At 41.8% G+C, this 23,325-nt stretch overlaps 1 protein-coding gene across 4 annotated transcripts in view; it reads right to left on the bottom strand.

Moving 5' to 3' along the window:
• The window catches only part of CDON (cell adhesion associated, oncogene regulated), a 99,205-nt gene that overhangs the window by 23,891 nt on the left and 51,989 nt on the right, over positions 1-23,325 (bottom strand). For all 4 annotated transcript variants that reach the window (XR_002180146.2, XM_070782782.1, XM_019954837.2 and 1 more), the window contains exons 10-17: positions 21,527-21,816; positions 19,636-19,810; positions 17,008-17,136; positions 13,395-13,598; positions 11,158-11,339; positions 10,200-10,305; positions 5,328-5,450; positions 1,223-1,444 (exon numbers count right to left, since the gene is read on the bottom strand). Coding sequence is in view for 3 of the 4 variants with exons in the window: in XM_070782782.1 (XP_070638883.1) it covers positions 1,223-1,444; positions 5,328-5,450; positions 10,200-10,305; positions 11,158-11,339; positions 13,395-13,598; positions 17,008-17,136; positions 19,636-19,810; positions 21,527-21,816 (1,431 nt within the window). In the remaining variant the exon portion in view is untranslated. The remainder of the gene's footprint in view (positions 1-1,222; positions 1,445-5,327; positions 5,451-10,199; positions 10,306-11,157; positions 11,340-13,394; positions 13,599-17,007; positions 17,137-19,635; positions 19,811-21,526; positions 21,817-23,325) is intronic.

Below are 23,325 nucleotides of genomic sequence, written 5' to 3' on the forward strand. Positions count from 1 at the left end.
AAACTACACGAAGAAGGCATGATGCCTGCACTGTCCACCAGTGTAGGGCACACAGGCGAGAGCCACAATGACTATCTTCTGAATCAATGACTCAATGGACATTTCCATCAATGAACATTGCCATTTCCCATCTTTCAACATATCATCAAGTCACAAAGAAAAGTAACTTTAGCCAGATTAATCTTGCTCAGACAAGCAGATCAGTACTCTTAGTGATTTAGCGCACTCTCACACAATCAAAGTCAATGACATCAGAACCATTTAGAAAAAGACCCAAAAGATGGCTAGCTCTTCCAGTCTGGCACCACCATCACCATCTCCACCACTTCTCACCCTGCCCATCTCTTGGAAGGCAACAAGGTGATAAAAATAATTCACTTTTCCCCCCTGAGCTGTTCACTAAAAAGGGACCACAGGCAGGAACCAGCTAAGAGCTGCTGAGCGCTTATCATTGCTGGGGTCTTTGCTTTTGTATCATCTTTTTACTCTGGGGCCATAGAGGAAACTGAAATACTTCCTCCCAGCAGAGACTAAAGCCTCTGATCTGACTGTCCTCTTTTATAATAGCTGGGGGAAGACGAATGGTAAGAAGGTGAGGGGATGAAAAAAGAGGAAAGAAAAGGGAAGAGGGTTCTAGGTTATATGTTTTACTGCAGGGCCATCACTGACAGCTCCAGAGCTCCTGGACATGTCTTGGGGGTGGGACACCACTCTGGAGCTATTTTGGTACATGGAGCACCGAGTCAGGAGTGTGGTGTCTTCATCTGTGTCATTCCAGGACAGTAACTTAGAACAGTCTTCACTAGCTTCCTTTCCATCATGCCTTTTTCATTCCTTGTTGACAAGATCTGGAGCAGTACGGAGGGGTTCCTGCAGCAATTCCAAAGCTCCACGCTTCAAGTCCTCAGCCTCTTTGGTGGTCCAACGCCACCAGAGTTTCCTAGCACTGAGTCAGCTATTTACTTAGAGACCTGCTTAGTTTGGGCTTTGCTGTTTATTTCTCCTGGGCAATTTAATTTGATGCTCCACTTATTTTGGCTGACAGCTAGCACCATCTTAAAGTCATCTCCACGAATGAAGAGCATCTGATGTGTTCTATCCCACGACACTCATGCACAAACGTGCATCAATATTTATGCACGTAGAAATCAATATTTATTCTGACAATATTTTTCTACCCATCTTTAGAAAAAAGAGAAGGAGACACCGATGAATGGCTTACTCTGTATGGTGCTCTGCTGGCGGTTCTTCCACAGGCACATGGCAATGAAGGCCATGAGAATGAGCACCATCACACCCAGCACACAGCCCACGATCAGGTACAGCATGTCGCTGCTCCTGGTGGGGCTGGCGGCAGGGCCCACGTTCCCTCCACTCCCCGAGGAATTCGGAGGGGTGCTCAAGTCTTTGATGGGATACTCAGAAGCTCCAGGGACCCGTTTCACTAGTTGAAAAACAGAAAGGAAAACATGATGTCAGGGTGAAGACAGTCTCTACGAAATGGTTTACTCTCCGAAGGAGGTCTGGTTAGGAACACGAGCCAGTCTGTTTACACTTGTGACTGAGATGATCTGACCACCAATGAGTCACAAAGAGGGCTCCAAAGCTTAAAAGTCTAATGTGCCAAGGTTTTAGGCCACAAATTCTAGAGAAAGCATCAGATCAGAGACACAGATGCACTTGGTCTAACCCAAACTGCTGTATGATGATCTGCTCAATTGTACTGGCAGAAGGCTCCCAAAGAGTTGAAATAAAAATATTTTAACCTACAGACGGGACAAAAACTCCTTTATGTCTGACACACTTTGAGCTGAATGAGACTCACGATTACATATTTTATGCCTTTTGCCTGTAAATCACATTAAAAGCCATGACTTTGAACTACTAGAACAATTATATACAATTCCAAAAACTGCACACATAATACTAAACATTGCAAAACCAAGAACTCTTGAGGTCTACGTAAACATAGTCCTTTTACCTAATTCACTAGTATTCTGGATAATGGCAAGAGCAAAAGCTAAAAACAGGTGGCACATAAACCCCACTTTCTCTGTCCCCAGAAAAGATGCTCTCAATGCTCTACATGTTACAGAGAAGCAGCAGACAGCACAATGGTTGATGGCCTGGTCTCTGGAACCAGACTGTCCGTCCGGGTTTCTATCCTGTTCCACTGTTCACCTCTTAGCCATAAGACTTGACTTCCATAAACCAGTTTCTGCATGTGGAAAATAGATATAATCATACCAGCTCCATCATAAAGTTGTGATGAAGAGTAAATGAGGGGACTTCCCTGGTGGCCCATTGGTTAAGAATCTAATTTCCAATTAGAGGACATCGGTTTGATCTCTGGTGAGAGCTGGACCATAAAAAAGGCTGAGCGCCAAAGAACTGATGCTTTGAAATTGTGGTGCTGGAGAAGACTCGAGAGTACCTTGGACAACAAGGAGATCAAACCAGTCAATCCTAAAGGATATCAACCCTGAATATTCATTGGAAGGACTAATGCTGAAGCTCCAATACTTCAGCCACCTGATGCAAAGGGCCAACTCATTGGAAAAGACCCTGATGCTGGGAAAGATTGAGGGCAGGTGGAGAAGGGGGCAACAGAGGATGAGATGGTTGGATGGCATCACCGACTCAATGGATATGAATCTGAGCAAACACGGGGAGACAGCGGAGGCCTGGGAAGCCTGGCGTGCTGCCGTCCGTGGGGTCACAAAGAGCTGGACACAACTCAGTAACGAAACAACTGAGAACTAAGATCCCACATGCCACGGGGCAACGAAGCCTGCAGGCCCCAACTAGAGAGAGCCCTCAAGACGCGACTAGAGAGGTCCACATGCTGCAGGGTCTATCACACGACTAGAGAGCCCATGCGCCACAACTACTGAGCCCGTGTGCTCCAGGGCCTGCGTACCACGACAAGAAAGAGAAGCCCGGGCAGCACACTGGGAAGCCATGTGCCACAGCAAGAGACGCCCTCGCGCACTGCAACTAGGGAAAGACTTCACAAGCAGACCCAGAGCCGCCAAAACTTTTTAAAAAATTAGAATAAATAAATAAAGTCATAAAAGAATAAATGAGTTAATCCGTGTAAAAAAGCTCTCGGCTTACAGCCTGGCATGTGGTAGCATTCAATCAATTTTGTTACTGTCATTAGTTACTATTCTACATTTCTTGTTACGGTTCCTAACTACTTACAGGAGCAGAGTGATCTTTAAAAACAAATATTACATTGGGGTTCCATTTTCTAGCAACTTCAACTCTACAGAACAGGGCTGGAAATCAGTCAAGGAGAGGCTGCCTTTCAAAGGAAAGAGCTCTGCAGCATTGAAAGCTAGAAGAATACCTGGCAAAGACTCTAAAGGAAATTTCTACTTTGGGTGGTATGTTGGATTATACAATTCTAAGGTCCCTGCCAATTCCTAAGACAACAAACAAGTTTCTAAGGCAAAATGGATGTTACAGATTGTACATGAAAGACCACAATTACTCATAGGGAAGTTCTTCAGGTTTGTTCACTCCTCATTTACTCTGAATTTATTCATAATTCCACCAAGCTTGATGAGCGGTTGCCAACCTCTCGCTGAACTTAAAAACTTTTGCAGTGGGTGAGATGGTCCCATGGACGTGAATGAGAAGAGAGAGCCAAGAGCATGACATGAGCAAGTTAAGGGGCAAAACAGAAAGAGAAAGCAGAGAACTAAACAAAAATCACGATGGCCTACAATCTTGAACAGTGGGGGGAAGTGGCTGGCCTCCAACACTGTGTCATTCCCGAGAAAACTGTACAGAATTACGAAGATAAGATAATCACTGTTCACAATAAGAACCTTGAGTCATTTCTTTAAAAAGGTGAACTCATGCATCCAGCGTTCTACTTAAACAGGCTGGGGATTGTGTAATACATTTCAGAAAGTCATTCAGCGTGAACGGTTAAAATTTTATTTTTTTAGATTTTTCGTTTTTTTTTATGTGAACCATTTTTTAAAGTCGTTATTGAATGTGTTACAATATTGCTTCTGTTTTATATTGCTTCAGTTTTTTTGGCCACAAGGCATGTAGATGTTAGCTCCCTGACCAGGGATCAAACCTGTACCCCCTGCATGTAAGGCAAAGTCTTAAACTCTGCACCGCCAGCAAAGTTCCAATTAACATTTTAAAGAAGGTTTTTGCTTTTCTCTCATCCGAAAGTCTATAGCTGGAACCTTTGATTCCCCAGCCGAGTCGATTAATGATGTATACTATAAGACTATTAAAAACAATACAGTTATTACATTGTTGTCTCTGTTTTATGTTCTGCCTGGCTAGATTCTTAAATGTCTTGGGAGCAGAGACAAGAAATTTCATTTTTATGTAATTTTGTTCTGAGTTTCACAGCATCTGGAGGCAAGTAAGAAACGTTCATTAAACAGTGTCCAGTACAAAAAGGTACTCAAATATATGCTAAACAAATGAAATTCAAGGTTAGTCTACAGGTCTGTGTGTATAAACGTTTAAATGTGAATTTAACATGTGGGTTTTGAAGCAGAAAGACACGTGATTCAGAATTGAACGATGAAGCTGAGTCTTGGCATATGAATTCAACCTTTCTGAGCCTCAGTTTCCACTTCGGCTGCTTCTGTTACTCAAGTGTGGTATCTTCTGTTTTCAACAATTGTAGTATTTTACAGCTAATCTATGTCTGCAAGCAGTTGAAATCTTATTTTAGAATTATCTACTAATTCTGAACTTAACTACCACACTTAACTGAACAGGTAGGTAGTATACATATCTGTTATTCAAAAACCACTTTAAACATAGGTAGCGCCTTCTCTTTAACTTTTTTGGGAAAGCATTCTAATTCTCTCAGCAATCTCAGAAATTAGTCAGCAAATATTTCTATTCCTTCATAGAGGACCAAAAAAAAAGGGGGTTGGGGGGAAGTGACCTACCCAGAGGCATGCAGAAATTTACAATGAATACTTATCTAAACTACTTTTAAGGCAAGTTTTCTAGCCCAGGGGTCCTCAACCTCCAGGATCTAATGCCTGATGATCTGAGGTGGAGCTGATGTAATAATAATAGAAATAAAGTGCACAATAGATGTAATGCACTTGAGTCATTCCAAACCACCTGCTCACCTCCCTGGTCCCCAGCACTTGGTGTCAATAAAGTTGGGGATTGCTGCTCTAACTGACATAAGGCTAGAGTGTTGAGACAGTGGATATACCTAGAAAACAGTCCAAAGTATCTATGGAAACACATCAATAGTCAGAAGGAATCCAGAGTTCAAAATCCTAGCTCTGTCCAGGGAAGAACCACTCATTCTCACCCCTCCCTACCTTTCGTTTCACAGATCATCACGTTACTGAACTCGCTCTCTCCTCCTTCATTGAAACACTGCATTTTAATATCATAGGAGGTTTCTGGCTGCAGGTGGCCAATCATGTGCCACTGCTTTGAACCTAGAAAGGAAAAATAGATGATAAGATTTAAATACGCCACAATCTAAACAGAGTCAATAAAATCATTTAGTAATTTCAAAATGAAGTTGGAGCAGGTGCCATCACCATATAGTCAGTTTGAGCAATAAAAATGTCCTTATACTTTCAGCAATACATGACAGATGAATAGCATTTCTATTGCATGGTATGAAAAGAAATGGTAAAGAGAAGAGAGAAACTGAATTAAAGCTAAACCTGTCTGTGGGGATTCAGACTTTGTTTCATTACAAGTAATTAGTAGTAAGTCTTTCATAAAATACATATTAATTTTCTGCATAAGTTAAAAGAAAACCCTCAAGTCCTTTGATCCCATACTTCAGCGAGCAAGTCAACCCACTCTGTTCATCCACCAGAAAGCAACGCCATGTATGAGGTCAGAATACAATGTCTTACCCAGAACAAGTGACCATTACAAGACAGACCTCAGCAAAACTCTCAGTTCCACTCTAATGGGACACAATGTGTGCGTGTGTGTGTGTGTGCATGTGCGTGCTCAGTCATGTCTGACTTTTTGTGACCCGTATGGACTGTAGCCTGCCAGGCTCCTGGGTCCGTGGAATTCTCCTAGCAAGAATACTGGAGTGGGTTGTCATTGCTTTCTCCAGGGCATCTTTCTGACCCAGGCATGGAACCCGTGTCTCTGTGTCTCCTGCACTGCAGGCAGATTCTTTATCCCTGAGCCATCAGGGAAGCCCTCCAACATATAAATGAATGCTCAAACAGCAAAATCTACTCTAGGAAGCTCTTGGCTACTGCTCCCGCCATTTCTTTCCTTTTGAATCTGGGTCTCCAAACCACACAAGTAAAGAATGAGGCTGTGATCCGTGGCACACAGCCAGCATTTCATTTAGAAACACTTCTAAACTGAGCAACTTCAATATAAATCACTCTCTGTTTTTACTTCCGTGGACCTGTGACAAACTTTAATAAACAGGGACACGTCTGCCAGACTCAATGAACTCTTCAAGCACCTTTAATCCTTCTCAGAAAATACCTCTTCAAACTGTTTTCACTGTTTCTTAGAAACTCAACTATACCACCAACTGATTTAAGAGTCAATTAAAGATAGAGAAGGAAAAAAATAAATGAAACAAAACCACACACACAAGTCAAATCAACTTGGCTGACAGAGCCAGTGGCTCCGGGATTCTTCCTGATTCAACACAGACAAAAACATCCCGACCTGGAAGCATACCCCTTTCCAGGCCACCGATACAAAGCCCCTCATTCATATTCTACAAGCCCCATATTTTATAAGGAAGAGAATCTGCTTGCTTTAGGATCGAAGGACTATGAAAAACTCACAAGTGGGGAATTCTAGGCCCCATTTATAAGTGTAAAGAGGATTCTAAAAGAAACTTGACTCAAAATCTACTTGAGATAAGAACAGATCCATTTTTAAATTCCAAAAGCTTTGCTAAAAGACTCCTACTTTTTTCTCTATCTTTAGTTCTTTCCTGGTCCAGCCCCCGACTCACTCAACAACATTCACTTGAATAATCATTACACTAGATTTGAAGTTTTCCTTTCATAGCACTAGTAAAAATGGAATTAAACTAAGCTTCTGATAAGTTACTAGTAAGAGAAAATGAACTAATACATGTCGTATTAGAATAATATCCCATTGTTATTGAAATTATTCCAATTATAGAAAATATCACCAGAAAGGTTTTACAGGTCATTGACAAATAAGACACCTAAGTGTTATTATTAGGTTTATAATCAACCAACCAGCATGTTGTTTGCTCAGCAGTTTTTTTCACCAAGAATGTTTTAGAAAAGGTAAAAAATGAAAGCACAGGCTTAAAGATCAGGATGACATACTCTGATTTACTTGAAACTGAACTTAATTTACAAGATTAAAATAATCACCACAAACACACTGGTATGTTCAAAACGTTTACAGCTTATCTAAACGTGGAACTTAATTCAAAAGGTAGGGTACCAGTATAATTGCTCTTCTCTTACTGTATTCTTTAACAATGTAATTGCGTTTCAAAGCTTAAACAATTTTGAGTTGATATACGTAAGTAATCTAAAACTTTAAAGAAAACTTTACGTAGAAAGGATAAATACTTCTGTTTCTCGGCTCGGGAGAGCAAGCCAATAGTTTCCAACTGCCACAAAAAGAATTTCAAGTGCATAAACTTGAAAATAAGGAATAAGCAAATTACACAGCACAGTGAAGCCCACTTAAACAGCTAACTGCTCTATTATGTTCATAAACAAGTTCTCGTGAACCACAAGGCAAAGCTCACATGTACAGATGCTGGTAAGAGAAACAAAAGCTCCTTTAGAGGAATTTCCCTGCTCCACACTCCACAGGCCAACACTCAAGTCTGTAAACGTTCAAAGATTTAGCTAGAGAATATAGAAAGTGTTTCTCAGAGGATTTCTAGAGCTGAACCGGGAAGGGGAAGGGAGGGAGTGATACTGATGGAGACAGAGAGGGAGGTTTGTTTTATTTATATTTGGCTTATGTAGAACGACCTTCTCACGAAAGTGTAACCTCTCTCAAAAGAGTTTAAAACTAAAAACCAGACACCTCCACCTGCCTAACCCAGACAAAACTAACATGAAGACTGAGCCAGGACTACAGTGTGGATCGGTCACTGACAATGCTATTTCCTTTCATGAACATGCATATGAAAAAGTACCCATCACTGTAGAGATGAAAGTTCACACACACAGGCCACAGTCATGGGACCAGCACCCGGGGGAAGCACGTCACACACAGGCCACAGTCATGGGACCAGCACCCGGGGGAAGCACGTCACACACAGGCCACAGTCATGGGACCAGCACCCGGGGGAAGCACGTCACACACAGGCCACAGTCGTGGGACCAGCACCCGGGGGAAGCACGTCACACACAGGCCACAGTCGTGAGACCGGCACCCGGGGGAAGCACGTCACACACAGGCCACAGTCGTGGGACCAGCACCCGGGGGAAGCACGTGTTCCCGGCCCCCACGGTCCCCTCATGCCCCCTCCAGCCACTGCCACCTCCAGGAAGCTACCATCCTGACTTCACTGAATCTTTTTTGCCCCTAACAATGATCTTTCCACACTTCCCCAATTCTTTATGAAGAAGGCAGGTTTGGGGAACTCATTTCTTTCCTACTTCTCCAGATTAAGAAAAGAGAAACAATCACTCTTCCATTCAAAAAATATTTAGGGGGCACCTACTCTGTGCCAGGTATTAAAACTTAGATAACAAATTTTTCATCATATCACAAAAATAATGGATGCATCACATCACAAAAGTAACGGATGAACAATAAAAAGAAAACCACAATATTTAAAGAAACATGATGCCACCTATTAAAAGTAATTTATTATAAGATTACTTACAACAAAAAAACTACTGGACGTTGAAAAGTCAGAGGAAAGTCACCTTGGCTTGGCACAATTTTTTGAGATGATTCATTAGGAAATTAATACTTCAAAAAAAAAGAATCTTAGAGTGAAAAAAGACCTCAGAAGAAGCCTTCCTCCCAAAGCAAGAATCTGTTCCAACTTAGCACTGAGAAACAGGTATCCAGCTTCTACTGAACACCTCCCAAATTGGGGAGTTTATTATTTTGTGAGGGGACCCACATTAGAGAAATATGGTATGAAAGGGTTCTTCCTCACTCGATTTCCTTCTAGCTGTCCTCCCCCAACAGACTGAGTACCTCTTCCACATTCTAGTCCTTAAATACTTGAAGACAGGACTTTCCTGGTGGTCTAGTGGTTAGGAATCTGCCTGCCAATGCAGTAGACACGGGATTGCTCCCTCACCCAAGGAGATTCCTCATGCTGCGAAGCAACTAAGCACGGCACCACAACTACTAAGCCCACAAGCACCGAGAGCCCGTGCTCTGCAAGAGGAGAAGCCCCCACGACGAGAAGCCCGCACGGCGCAACTAGAGAGCAGCCCCGGCTCGCTGCAACTGGAGAAAGCCCAAGCCCAGCAATGAAGACCCAGAGCAGTCAAAATAATAAATTAAAAAAAAACAAACACAAAACTTGAAGAAAGCTGTTCTGCTGCTGGCTATCATAGATGTCTTTTTTCCAACCTGATCACCCTAGACACTCCATTATTCTTTTCTGGACTCTGAGCATTCACCCATTCATTTATTCAATAAATACCGAACAACTCAACAGTGTAGGGCTTGGGATACAGCCGTGGGAAAGAAGGCCCTCTGCCGTGAGGAGAGTAACATTTAGTGGGAAAAGCAAATGTTAAGCAAATAATTTCCTATACACACACATACGCAAAACTGAACCAAGATGCATACTTGCAAAATCTCTTCAGTTGTGCCTGACTCTTTGTGATCCTACGGACTGTAGCCTGCCAGGCTCCTCTGATCCTATGGACTGTAACCTGCCAGGCTCCTCTGTGCATAGGATTCTCTAGGCAAGAATACTGGAGTGGGCTGCCATGCCTTCTTCCAGGGGATCTTCCCGACCCAAGGATCAAACCCGTCTCCTGCAGCTCCTGCACTGCAGGTGGATTCTTTACAGACTGAACCACCAACCCCTCATTCTTCAAGGGTCCATTGTATTAAATTGGACAAATTAACTTTCTTTGGAAAAAATTCAAAGTAGTAGCATATATGCCATTTCATTTTTACTCTATTTTCCCTGGGACATTTTTCATAATATTTATAAACCCTCTCCGTCCAAAACTCTCTTATTAAGACTCTAGCTTGTCCACGGCACTTACCTTCTACAATATCCCTCTTGTAATCACTATCATTGTCACTATCTGTTGGCCGGTAATAGATATAAAATCCTTGAATGGGAGTGTTATTGTTACTCGATGGAATGTACTAGAAAAGAGAAGCAAAGACTTGTCAAAGACAAAAATAAATGTAACTTTTACATCCATTAAGATTTATTTATCTGTGTGGCAGTATTTTTTGAGCTTCATTTTATAGAAATCCTTGATAGCCATTTAAAGTTTAATTTAAAGGTATTCAAAGGGCTAAACAAAAATAAAGCACTATGTCTCACTAGGCTCAAAGATAAAAAAGTACATTGGGCTCAAAAACAATAAAACATGAAATGGTGATTGTGTTAATACTTGGATGAGAGCTGAAGAGACAATCATTTTATTTTTAGCCCTGCCCCCTGAGCCTGGATGGGAGGGCAATTGGGGGGAAGAATAGTTATATGTGTATGTACAGCTGAGTCCCTCTGCTGTGCATCTGAAACTATCACACTGTTGATTAGCTACGAGTGTGTGTGTGCTAAGTTGCTTCAGTTCAGTTGTGTCTGACTCTGTTCAACCCCATGGACTGTAAACACCAGGCTTCTCTGTTCATGGGATTCTCCAGGCAAGAATACCGGAGTGGGCTGCCATGCCATCCTCTGGGGGATCTTCCCAACCCAGGGATTGAACTCACATCTCTTATGTCTCCTGCTTTGGCAGGTGGGCTCTTTACCACTAGAACGCCACCTGGGAAGCTCTAATCAGTTAAACTCCATTATAAAATAAAAACTAAAACAAAATAAAACAAAACCTGCCCCTCTTATAATATATGCTCTTACACAAATTTGTGGCCCTCAATTTCCTCTTACTTAAAAGTTCAAAAATTTCCCATTCATAGTATCATGTCCTGATATTAAACTAACATGGCCACATCAGAAACTTTTGTCATTAGAGAAGATGTTTTACTTACCGTCCACTTTAGCATGATCTGAGTATCACTGACAGCTTCTGTGTAGGCGATGTGAGGTCCAGTTATTGGACGGTTAGAAAAGCGATTGGGGAACCCAGCCACCTGATACGGACGAGAAGCTGAACTCCGAAAACTCTCACCATAATGGTTGATAGCAATGACCCTAAATTTGTACGTTGAACCTTTCGAGGGAGGGAAAAGAAAAACAGAATTTAAGGGACAATATTCAAAATACAACAATCATACTTAAACATCTCTCTGCAATAACAACGACATGCTCTAAAGCCTAGATAGTAAATAGATTTCAACCCACTTGTCACCCTGGTATTGCATGCGTTCATTGCGTGTGTTCAAGATTCCAATACCTTACTGGGGGTCCCTGGGAGAGACAGATGCTGTTCCTCATGGAAAGAAGCCAGGAGAGAGGAGGAAAGAGCACATTTCTCTTTCAACATCCTGTTCTAAAGTCATACCCATCAAATACAGGACTAGCTGGTGGTGATGATGGTGGTGTTTAGTCACTAAGTCGTGTCCCAGTCTTTGCAGCCCCATGGACTGCAGCCTGCCAGGCTCTTCTGTCCGTGGGATTTCCCAGGCAAGAATACTGGAGTGGATTGCTGAAACTATTGGGTTGGCCAGAATATTTGTTTGGGTTTTTCTGTAAGTACATAGGAAAAATCCGAACAAACTTTGTGGCCAACCCAATAGGGTTTTTTCCACTTTGAAAGAAACAACTGAAGCAAAGTTTAACACAGGGAATACAGCTATGAAGAGGCACTGTGTGGCTAATCACAGATGTCACTCTGCTCCCTCTAATAAGAGGAGAAAGATCAGATTTAAGCTACAACAGAAGGTATTTGTTTGGCTTAGATATTAAGAACTTAAAAAAAAAAAAAAACTCTAAGGATTGTGAGTTTCTGAAAATCTGAATCTAAAGAATAAATTAGACCCCTAAAGCAAGTTTCCCCAAAGCTCAAAAATAACCCCTGAGCTTCTTAAAACAGTCTTTTCTATCTATAAAATGTTACTTAGCTTTGCCCATATTTAAAACTGCCACCCTCTCCCAACTGTACCTACATATTCCTGAGCTCCTCCTGTTACCTGTCAGACAAACACGGGTTTTTGCTGCTAAAGTACATTTAAAAGTCCATCAACAAAAACAGTCATGAAACCCAAACAAACAAAAGTAAATAAAGTTGATTTGTGATTAGTGCTTTCCTCTTTTATGGGTTGTTTCATATATTAGGGGGTCTGGATGGGCTTCCCTGGTGGTTCAGATGGTAAAGAATCTGCCTGCAATGCAGGAGACCTGGGTTTGATCCCTGGGTTGGGAAGATCCCCTGGAGGAGGGCATGGCAACCCACTCCAGTATTCTAGCCTGGAGAATCCCCATGGACAAAGCAGCCCAGTGGGCTACAGTCCGTGGGATCACAAAGAGTCAGACATGACTGAGCGACTAAGCACACAGGGGTCTGGAGAAGCTCCCGTGATGCTGAAACAAAACTTAAGAGAACAAAGAGGTGCTGAATGTTGTCTCATATCCATAAAGCAAAGTAGTGGGTTTAACCATGCTAAGATGTGTCATCAGATCAATTGTAGTCAAATAACAAGCAATTTCCCTCTTAAAACATTCATTCATAGCAGAATACATATACATACACACACACAAAGATGTCACCACAACCCTACTTCCACTCATTTGCAGTTAGAAATAGTCTAAAGCCCAGAAATAAAGACTAGGTTAAGTCAATCATGGTATACTTACACAGTAGATCCACAGTTATTAAACACTGAGTTCTGAAGAATTGTTAATTATGATATAACATGGGAAAAGGGGGTCACAAGACAATATTTATGGCATGATCCCAGTTTGTATTAGAAAGGAAAAAAGACTAGAAAGAAATACAACATAATATAAACAATGGTTATTTCTAGATGGGTGGGTTTGGAGTGACTATTCTCTTTTTATATTTTGCTTTCAGATACAATTTTGCTTTTTATACAATAAGCTCACATTACTTTAACAATTAGAAGAATATATGATTATTACAAATATGTATTTAGGGATTTCCCTGGTGGTCCAGTGGTTAAGACTTCCCAATGCAGGGGACACAGACTAGATCTCTGGTCAGGAAACTAATATCCTGCATGCAGTAGGCATGGTCAAAAAAAAAAAGACGAATATGCATCTAAGGTCAGCACTGTTGGCCTAAAACAAAATGTTTGAATATTACTACCTGGCTCTAAACTACGAACTTCCACAGAAAGCTTAGAAGGAGGGATGTCTTCAGCTGCCACCAGCCAGTCACTAGTCCTCATCCGTTTATATTCAACCTTGAAGGCAGTGATTGGAGAGCCCCCGTTCGCCCGAGGAATCCATGTGACGTAGACAGACGTCTCTGACGCAGTGGAGATAGTAGGCCGGTCAGGTGCCTCTGGGACTGAAAATGGAAACATTCATTTCGATAACCCTCAGCATCAGAAACAAGAATTACTCAAGTGAACTGAAAGGGATAAATCCCCAACATCACTTTACTAAAGGCTCTGCACCAAAATTCTTGCCAGAGTTAATAACATTATGACTTTCTTTCTGTCCTCTGAAAAGTTAATGTGCAATGAAATAGAGGAAGTAGCAGGAAAAGTGAGATAATTTATAAACTTGATAAGTATCTCTGAAAATCCGAAAGTTAATGAGTATGATGACTGAGGCATGCTAAAACAATATAAGTAATTATTACTTGGTGCTTCAAGTCTGACTGTGGTAATAATTTACAGTAAATTTCAAAACGATGTGTTATTTAAATGGTTTTCATTATCCAACTGAGCTATAGAAAACACATTCAGCCAATAGTCTATAGATTGTTCTGTTTATTAGCTATGATGATCACAGCCTGTCAATAATCAGCAACGTAGCTATTACTACTGTACGTATCTTAACACATTCAAGGCTACAGGAATGCTAGTCTGAAAAACAGACTGCAAGCAGTAAAATAGAGATAAACCGAACCAGTAAAATCAATCCTGATAAAAATGGGAAGGGAGAACCACTGCTTAGGATGAAAGCAGGAAGACACATTCACAGTTAAATAAAGACAAGTGGTATCAGGAAACAGATGATCCACGTGGTCATCCACGTGAACCCAACACCTGGCAGCTCTCGGTTAGCATGGCCAAGAGGAGGGATGTTTCCAGCCCACAGACGAGACGGTCTCGATTCTGTGGCAGGTGGAAACCTCAGGAGGAAGTTTATCAGCCATTCAAACTGTGTAGCCAACACGTGTCCCTAACTGCTGGCCAAGCAATCTGGTGGTTATAACTGGCTTCCCACCCGGTCCCTACAGAGCAAGGGTGTGGACAGAAACAGCCTGGGCTGTACAACAGTTTGGAAGTTGTGAACTGCCACCCACTTTACAGCAGTCACCTGAGAGCTTTTTAAGAACGAGCTGGTTATCAAGACCGACTGCCCTTCCACACGCTCACTGTCATGTCTCTAGAGCTGGAACAAGGAGGACCAGCTCTGGACCACGGTTCCATTGTTGTCGTTTTAGTCGCTAAGTCATGTCTGACTCTCTGCAACCCCATGAACTGTAACCTGCCAGGCTCCTCTGTTCGTGAGATTTCCCAGGCAAGGATACTGGAATGGGTTACCATTTCCTTCTTCAGGGGATCTTCCCAACCCAGAGATTGAACCCATATCTCCTGCATCAGCAGGTGGATTCTTTCTTGCTGAGCCACCGGGGAAGCCCCCATGGTTACATTACTTCAGTGAATTACTCAGGAAGCCCTGTCTCTGTCTAGCCTGGGTCTGGCCTCCACCAACACCCCTCTATCTCAACATCTCTTCAATCTGAATACAAACACATAACAAAATAATGTTGCATATGGTGCCTGTATGAAGGAATTCGTGGCATTTTAAAAACAAATTGTTTAATGGATGAAAAGATGAACACATTCAAAGCAGGCAACTTGGCATGATACTTACTGTATTCCTTTCAAGTTAGAAAGCAATGGAAACAGAACGAATAGAAGTTAGTGAATTTCTCTTTTAATACGAAGATAACTGAACAACTTCCTCTGTTGATTCACATGAGGTTAAAACTCATAAAGAATACCACAGACCAAGTAGAAAAAGAACGTTATTAGGGGAAAGTCCCTAAAGAGAAGAATACCATCGATACCTAAAATAAACAGCATGTGAAAGGAGATAAAGAATACTGCTCTTGGAGTCTTAAATATCTGACTGTGGATAGCAGTTCCACCACTCTCTGGGTGACCTTAGGCAAGTTCCACAACCCCCTTGAGTCCCAGTTTCCTGATCTGTAATATGCTGATGCTCCCTTCCTCACAGGGTTATTGTGAAGATTAAATAAATCCTTTCTTTAGGGTTATCTCTGCTTGGATAACACCAAACTCATGATTGCCAGCACAGAATCCATAACCTTCAGCAACAAATTCTTATCACCTATCTTGGTAAATGGTTCAAGTTGCCCAAGTCACCGTATTTCTTGCTTTCTTTCAGTGAGGATTCAGTTCCCTTCATCTCTGGTCTGTGTCCTTCCCCATCCACACTGTCACTGTCTGTATTTCCAAGCCTCATCTGATGCCACTCCCCCGTCCCATCTCTAAAATCTTCCAGGCTTCTTCATAGCTTTCAGGGAAAGACTGAATCTTTAAGGACATCATACAAGGCAACTGCTTTCCTCCCCCACTGTAGCATGATTCCCCATAGCACTAAATAAAAATCTCTGAATCTCTAAATGAAATAGAACATATCCTTCATCTGTCTCTGCATGAGAGGTCTCTGCCCAGAACCGTTTCTCCTGCTTCTTCATTCAGCTATAACATTCTTGCCTTTGAAGCTCAGCTTAGGGAACATCTCTTATTGCCAGCCACTGGGCCTCCTTCCTATCAAGGAAGTGATTTAGGTAAATCTCATGAAATGTTTGATTCCAAGGCAGAATCAAAACCATCGTTGCTGGTTGATCTATCCTCCCTGCTATATTGGTATTGGTTTAGTTGTCTGCATCATCTCCTATACTGTAAGCCTCTCCAAGGGCAAGATTTATTTGATCTCTGCTGCTCCAGCATGTAGTACTGCGTGTTAGTTCATGAGGTTTTTGTTCTTCTGATCTCAGAGGCGAAAGGACTCAAGAAAAAGCAGCTCATGATACTGAAGATGCAGAGGCATTCCACAGAGGTGTTCAAATGTTATGACTTGCTTCTGTCTGAGGCCAACTCATAGACTATAAAAATAGGGAAGAGAAGCTTGAAAATTCTTAGAGCTCAGTAATAAAATGTTAAGCCTTCCCTAGATCACAAAAAGCACATTATGTTGTAACAGGAGAATTCATGTATGATTAAATACTAAAAAGAAGTCTTTTAAAAATCTTATTGTTATGACATCTAAACACTCTAAGATCAACATGATACAACAATAAAGCTGAGAATGACATGTAATCAATCAATAAAAAACTAAGTCATACTATAGGTACCATGACATATTTTGACAAATCACCAAAAAAAACAAGTCAGATGTTCAGGGTTCCAATGTAAATTTGGTTTCCATGCCAGAGAGGAGACAGAAAAATCCTTTTTGTGAGTTATAAAAACTTAGTATCATAACATTTGAAATCTGAGTTTATTACTTTGAATATCAATCATGGTACTGGGTATTTAAGATTTCAAATTCAAGACATTTTAAAATGGTTGAAATAAAACCTATAAGAGTTATATGGTAGGATATAATTTGAATAATAAATATCGTGTCCCACTCCACCCCCTAATAACCTGAAACAGGTCAGTTACATTTGGAAACAAACAGAATGAGTAAGTGAAGAATCTTCTCTTTACCTCCACTATGCCTAGAGGCATCTGTGAGTACCACTCCGAAGTTGTCTGCAGCCTCTGAAACAACAGGGCGCTTAGGGATGCCCACAGGTGGAGAGGAGGCCTGGGTATTTTTCGATGATGCTGTTTTCTCTATAAAGGTACAATATAACATAATATAATACAAATAAGCTTCTTTGCATAAGAAAAGATACTATGAAACTCAACTGGCATATAAATATATGAATTTATCGGTTACAGTGTCTAAATTTAAAATCTACATTGTAATTACTTGGCTAATATGAGGAATTAACTTGAGAAGTTACTTTGTCTTTTTCTAGTACCTATAACAAAAATGTGTCTCTCTTCACCAGGACAGCTTTAATCTACACACATAAAAAATGACACAAATGAAAAAGCCAAATGACTAAAGATTTTCAAACTATTCACCCACTTTTATTTTTACTGTACATATTTCTTAATTCTGATGCAGAAAATTCATTATTTAAGAGCTTCGGTTAAGTTTCTTCATGCGAAAGCTGTCATGCCGTTTTAAAATTTCAAGGGGGGAAAAATGAAATTGATTATTTCAGAACTGAAATACATGCTCATTATTCAGTATTTGCAGGTCAGGCTGTATAAACAACTAAGGACTAATTATGGGTAATAACTCAAAATACATTTCAAATAAGAAATACTATTTTTCTGTCTAGACACAGTAATTAAATAAAAGGATATTTTTCAAAAGTCAATAGACAATTTCTTTTCAATCATCAGAACTCCTTTCCAACACTGTGCTACACCAAAAACTCTTGTATCCAATTCCCATCTCTGCTCACAGAAGTCTTTTTGTTCATCTATGGCCAACCTGCAATGGCATCTTTTTAAATTGTTTATTTTATTTATTTATGACAGCGCTGGGTCTTTGTTGCTGTGCAGGCTCTTCTCTAGTCATGGTGAGCAGGGGCTACTCTGTAGCTGTGGTGGCTTGGCTCCTCTTGTTCACGGGCTTCAGGGCACACGGGCCTCAGGAGTTGCGGCACGTGGGCTCAGCAGTTGTGACTCCCGGGCTCTGGAGCTCAGGTTCACCAGTTGTGGTGCATGGGTTTAGCTGCTCTGAAGCGTGTGGGATCTTCCCAGTCAGGGATTGAACTCATGTCTCTTGCATTGGCAGATGGATTCTTTACACTGAGCCACCAGTGAAGCCCTGAAATGGCATCTTTTCAATCAAGCTACCCTCACAAACTGGGAGGGCTTCCCTTGTAGCTCAGTCAGTAAAGAATCGGTCTGCAGTGCAGGAGACCTGGGTTTGATTCCTGGGTCAGGAAGATTCCCTGGAGGAGGGCATGGCAACCCAATCCAGTATTCTTGCCTGGAGAATCCCATGAACAGGAGTCCATGGGGGGCTCAAGATTTGGACATGACTGAGCGACTAAACCACCACCACTACCCTCACAAGCTGCCCCACAGAAGACTATCCCCTGGCATCTTGTCTTGCCTGGACCATGTCAGATCTGGTCCCTCCCTATCCCTTTGCCCTCCTCCAATCTATCCTGACCCTACAGTCAGCATGGCCCTATAGCCAGCATTGAAACACACAAGAGGCAGTGTCACAACTCTGCTCAAAACTCTCCAATGCTCCCAGTTCACTCAGGGTCAAAGTTGGTGTTCCAGCAGGTTGGACAATGTGCCGATGATCATCCATCTCCTTGAGCATTCTCTCCTCCCCACTTACTTTACTCTCATCACTGTGGCCCCTCAGTGCTCCAAGCACACCCACTTGCTATCCTCTCTACTGGGATATTCCAGCCCCAGATACTCACATGGGTTTCCACACACCTCCTTAAAGTTCCGCCCTGCTGTCAGCTGCTCAGTTCTCTGGCCACCCGTTCAAACTGGGACAACCGCTACCACCCCACGTGCTTGCATGTAAGTCATTTCAGTTGTGTCTGACTCTTTGTGACTCTGTGGACTGCAGCCCACCAGGCTCCTCTGTCCATGGGATTCTCCAAACAAGAACACTGGAGTGGGCTGCCATTTCCTCCTCCAGGGGGTCTTCCCGACCCAGGGATCAAACCCACGGCTCTCAGGTCTCCTGCATTAGCAGGTGGATTCTTTACCACTAGCACCACCTGAGAAACCCATGCTACACCCATCCCTTAATTTATGTCTCCTGTTAACATTCAACATCTACTAATGTTCTTATAACTTATGTGTAGACTTCTCCCAACTAGAATGGAAGCTCCATGACAGCAAAGGAGTATTATCTATTTTGTTTACTGCCTGGCACTGAGAAGTCATTCAGTAAATATTAGCTGAACTGAAATTTTGCCTTGAGTTGGCCTTTATGTGTATGTCTTACCTTTTTTAGCAAAGTAGAAGCTCTATCAGGATGGATCTTGTCTTGATTATCCTTGTTTTCCCTGTGTCCCTTACCCTACTGCCTAACCTATCATAAGCTCTCAAAAATACCTGTGAAATGCTAGATGGACTAGAAGAATTCAACCATCTAAATGTGGCCCCAAGAGGTACTATAATAGGTTTATTTAGTAAATTTATATACAAGAAACTTGCTACCCCAAAATGACACTAATTATTAAAAAGTGACATCAATACAGCCAACTCCCTCCTCTTAGGGAAGATTATACTCACCTTTGCTGGTTCGGAAGGTGAGCATGGCAGGCTGTCCTTCCCCGGCTGCACTCCTCGCCACCATCAAAACTTCGTAGAGACTCGATGGCTCCAGTTCTGTTAAATGGAGCTCATTCTCACTTCCTGGGACTCGAACTGTGTGCCAGCTTCCCACGACACCAACACCATCCTCCAGCTACCCAAGCGAAAACAAGGCATTTTTCAAAATGGAGATATAGGGCAGAAAAATCTTTCCATTTCAATTGGATAAAAACTAGAAGTCCTTCAATTCCAAAATGAATCTGGGGAAGCGATGCACCATCAAAAGTGAAAGAGACACAATGCCTCTTCCAATTAAGAACCAGAAGGAGACCTGCAGTGAGAAGTTTGGGATTCTCACTGTTTTTGAAAAAGGCTGCTGCTCATCAGCTGCCACTAACTTATGGCCTCAAGGAAGTTACTTGATTACCCAGTCATTTCCTTTCCTGGTAATGGAAACGTTGCTCCTTTCTTACTGGACTAATGGGAGAATTAACTAAGTAAACAATAATACATACTAATGATAATATATAATATATACAATACCTGATAAATCATAGTTCATGTTTATGTCTATATAATTTATGCAATTATGCATTATATATTTCTAACAGTCTTGTTTCATGTTTTTATACTGTTTGTTGAGTTGAAGGAAAGAAAAAGAGATCCAATCTGTTATGCCTTCCTTAATAAAACCAAGGGCCAACATTCATGGAAGTTTCCATGTGGACAGGATTACCAGTGAAACTTCCTTCATCTAGAATCATCAAGTTAAAAACAGTGAATAAACTTCCAAGTATCGTTATGTTAATTTTTCCAGATATTAAAAATATTACTGTAGGGGGAGAAATGGAGTGGGAGGCTGGAATAGCAGATGTAAGCTTTTATACAGAGAATGGAAAAACAACAAGGTCTTACTATTTAGTACAGAGAACTAGATATTCAATATCCTATGATAAACTATAATAGAAAGGAATATTTTTTAAAAATGTATATATAGGGATAACTGAATCCCTATGCTGTACAGCAGTAATTAACATTGTGAATCAACTACACTTCAATTAAAAAAATACCTAAAGGATAAAAAAATATTCCTATTAAATGATGGATACCAAAACATCTTGAATATAGAAAATTATTTTAAATACGAGTACATCTCCTCCCATTTCATTTACTAATCTCATTAAACAAAGAAGGGAGGATTTTCATTTTGTTTTAATGTAAGTCTGTGGATAAAAAATATCATCTGAGAAATCAAGACGGACCAACGTTTACCGTAACAAATAACCAATGAAAAATATTAATACAATTAGGAAGACAACTGGAAATGAAAATATTAATCAGAGATTATAATGGAAAACTTTGTTCAAACAGTGGTTTCTAATAAGAAATTGCTTCTTCGCTAAATAAACTGTCTTCTGCCACTTCACAGAGGGAAGGAATTACTTTTTAAAAAGTGGTTTATAAAGCTTTACACCCAAGGGGTTAAAATGTTTGATTAAAAAGGTCAAGAAGCAGGGAATCCCTGGCAGTCCAGTGGTTAGGACTCGGGGCTTTCGCTGTCAGGGCCAGGGTTCTATGCCTGCTTGGGGAACTAAGATTTCTCAAACCCCAAGGAACGGTCAACAAAACAACTGTCAAGTTACTTGGTTCTTAAAATCCCAATCTGGGGGAGGTTATTTGTACTTCACTCTTACTGTTTTTATAAGACTGGTGAACCCAGCGTGACTGCTGACTCTCTCCCAAACCCATCGCCCTGGGATGCTCCTGTTCTGCTTCCTGCCACTCCACTAGTGTGAAAGATAGCAAGCATGTGTTATACACAGGATGCGAGGATGTGAGAAGGGAAAGATCACAAATGACAAGACATTACCTTTCGATACTTCACGAAATAGGCATTGATGGGCAGCCCGCCATCCTTCCCTGCCCTCCAGACCAGGCTGTAGGTGTCTGGCGTGTGTGTCTGAGGGGGGCTCAGAATGATGGGGGCATCAGGGACAGAGGGGCCACTAGCGTTTTTCTCTGATGATGATTCCTTGGCACTGGAATGTTCTTTCACCGGAAATGAGCTCAATAATCCAGTTTCTGAATCATCACTTTTATCATTCTGAGTGGGATCAGAAGATGTGACTATTTCTGCTTTGGTATCTGTCTCAAAAGGAACTGCAGAGAAAGAAAGAGGAGATTGAAGACATTCATCATTTCAGGGTCTCTCACACATTGTGCCGTCATCTAACACAATGTTAGCACAATTTGAGCCCCGTAGTTAAAACAGGTAACATTTCAACTTATAATTCATGGAGACATCTAATCTCCAGTTGCTGTTGTCATTCAGTCACTAAGTCATGTCTGGCTCTTTGCAACCCCATGGACAGCAGCACACCAGGCTTCCCTGTTCTTCACTATCTCCTGGAGTTTGCTCAAGTTCATGTCCATTGAGTCAGTGATACTATCTAACCATCTCATCCTTTGTTATCCCCTTCTCCTCCTGCCCTTAATCTTTCCCAGCACCAGGGTCTTTTCCAAGGAGTCAGCTCTTCACATCAGGTGCCCAACATATTGGAGCTTCAGCTTCAGCATCAGTCCTTCCAGTGAATATTCAGGGTTGATTTCTTTTAGGATTGACTGGTTTGATCTCCAGTAGCTATCTACTATTCATGAAGAAGCAAATTAATTTTCTGAAAAAGCAGTTCTACAATGCAGCGGTTTGGTAGCTAGTACTACTGCTAAGTTGCTTTAGTCGTTTCTTACTCGTTGCGACCCTGTGGACCATAGTCCACCAGATTCTGTTCAAGGGATTCTTCAAGCAACAGTACTGGAGTGGGTTGCCATCTCCTCCTCCAGGGGATTTTCCCAACATAGGGATGGAACCCAGGTCTCTGATGTGAAAGGATGCTGTTTTCCCCTGCTCTGTGCGAGCAGTCTCTCTTTTACAACAAGTTGCTAGTGTAACCTCTGGAGATTTTAAGTTGGCCAACAAGGAACTTTTACGCTAATTGGTAAATGAACACAATGAGTAATGCACTCCCTTGGGAACAAAATAACACAAGTAGCAAAGAAAAGATCAAGACTTAGACCATTACCTACTGGGTAGCTAGTCCCCAAAGGTCCCTTAGTATTAACACCCTTGGGCAGTCCTCTCCTATGCTGAATCAGGCTACCCCATGAGTGGCTGTAACCAACGCCAAGCCCAAGAGAGGCTGTGGTCTTCCAGGCTTAAGCCTTAAGAAGGCCTGGCACCCCTACCAGAGCACTACCACATACAGACGTCCAAGCTAGCCATGGAGAGAAGTGACCACGGAAGGGAGAGAGGGAGGAAGGGAGAGAAATGGAGGGGGGCGGGAGGGAGAGGAGGGCATGTAGGTGGAGTCCAGCCCTCACAAAGATGCCACACGTGTGAGTGGAGCCTCTTGGGCAGTTCCAGCCCCAGGTGCTATCTGATTACAAAGGTCTAAGAGACCCCAAGCAAGGCCCACAGAATGGCCCACTTTATCCTTTTAACTCACAGACCTGTAAGATAATAAGGGACCCGTTAAGTCATTCATCAGATATAACTATCCCCAAAGATGGTTTTTCCAGTAGTCATGTACAGATGTGAAAGTTGGACCATAAAGAAGGCTGAATGCTCAAGAAGTAATGCTTTTGAACTGTGGTGCTGGAGAAGACTTTTGA

The sequence above is a fragment of the Bos indicus genome, chromosome 29 (assembly GCF_029378745.1).
Source record: "Bos indicus isolate NIAB-ARS_2022 breed Sahiwal x Tharparkar chromosome 29, NIAB-ARS_B.indTharparkar_mat_pri_1.0, whole genome shotgun sequence".
Taxonomy (NCBI): Eukaryota; Metazoa; Chordata; class Mammalia; order Artiodactyla; family Bovidae; genus Bos; species Bos indicus.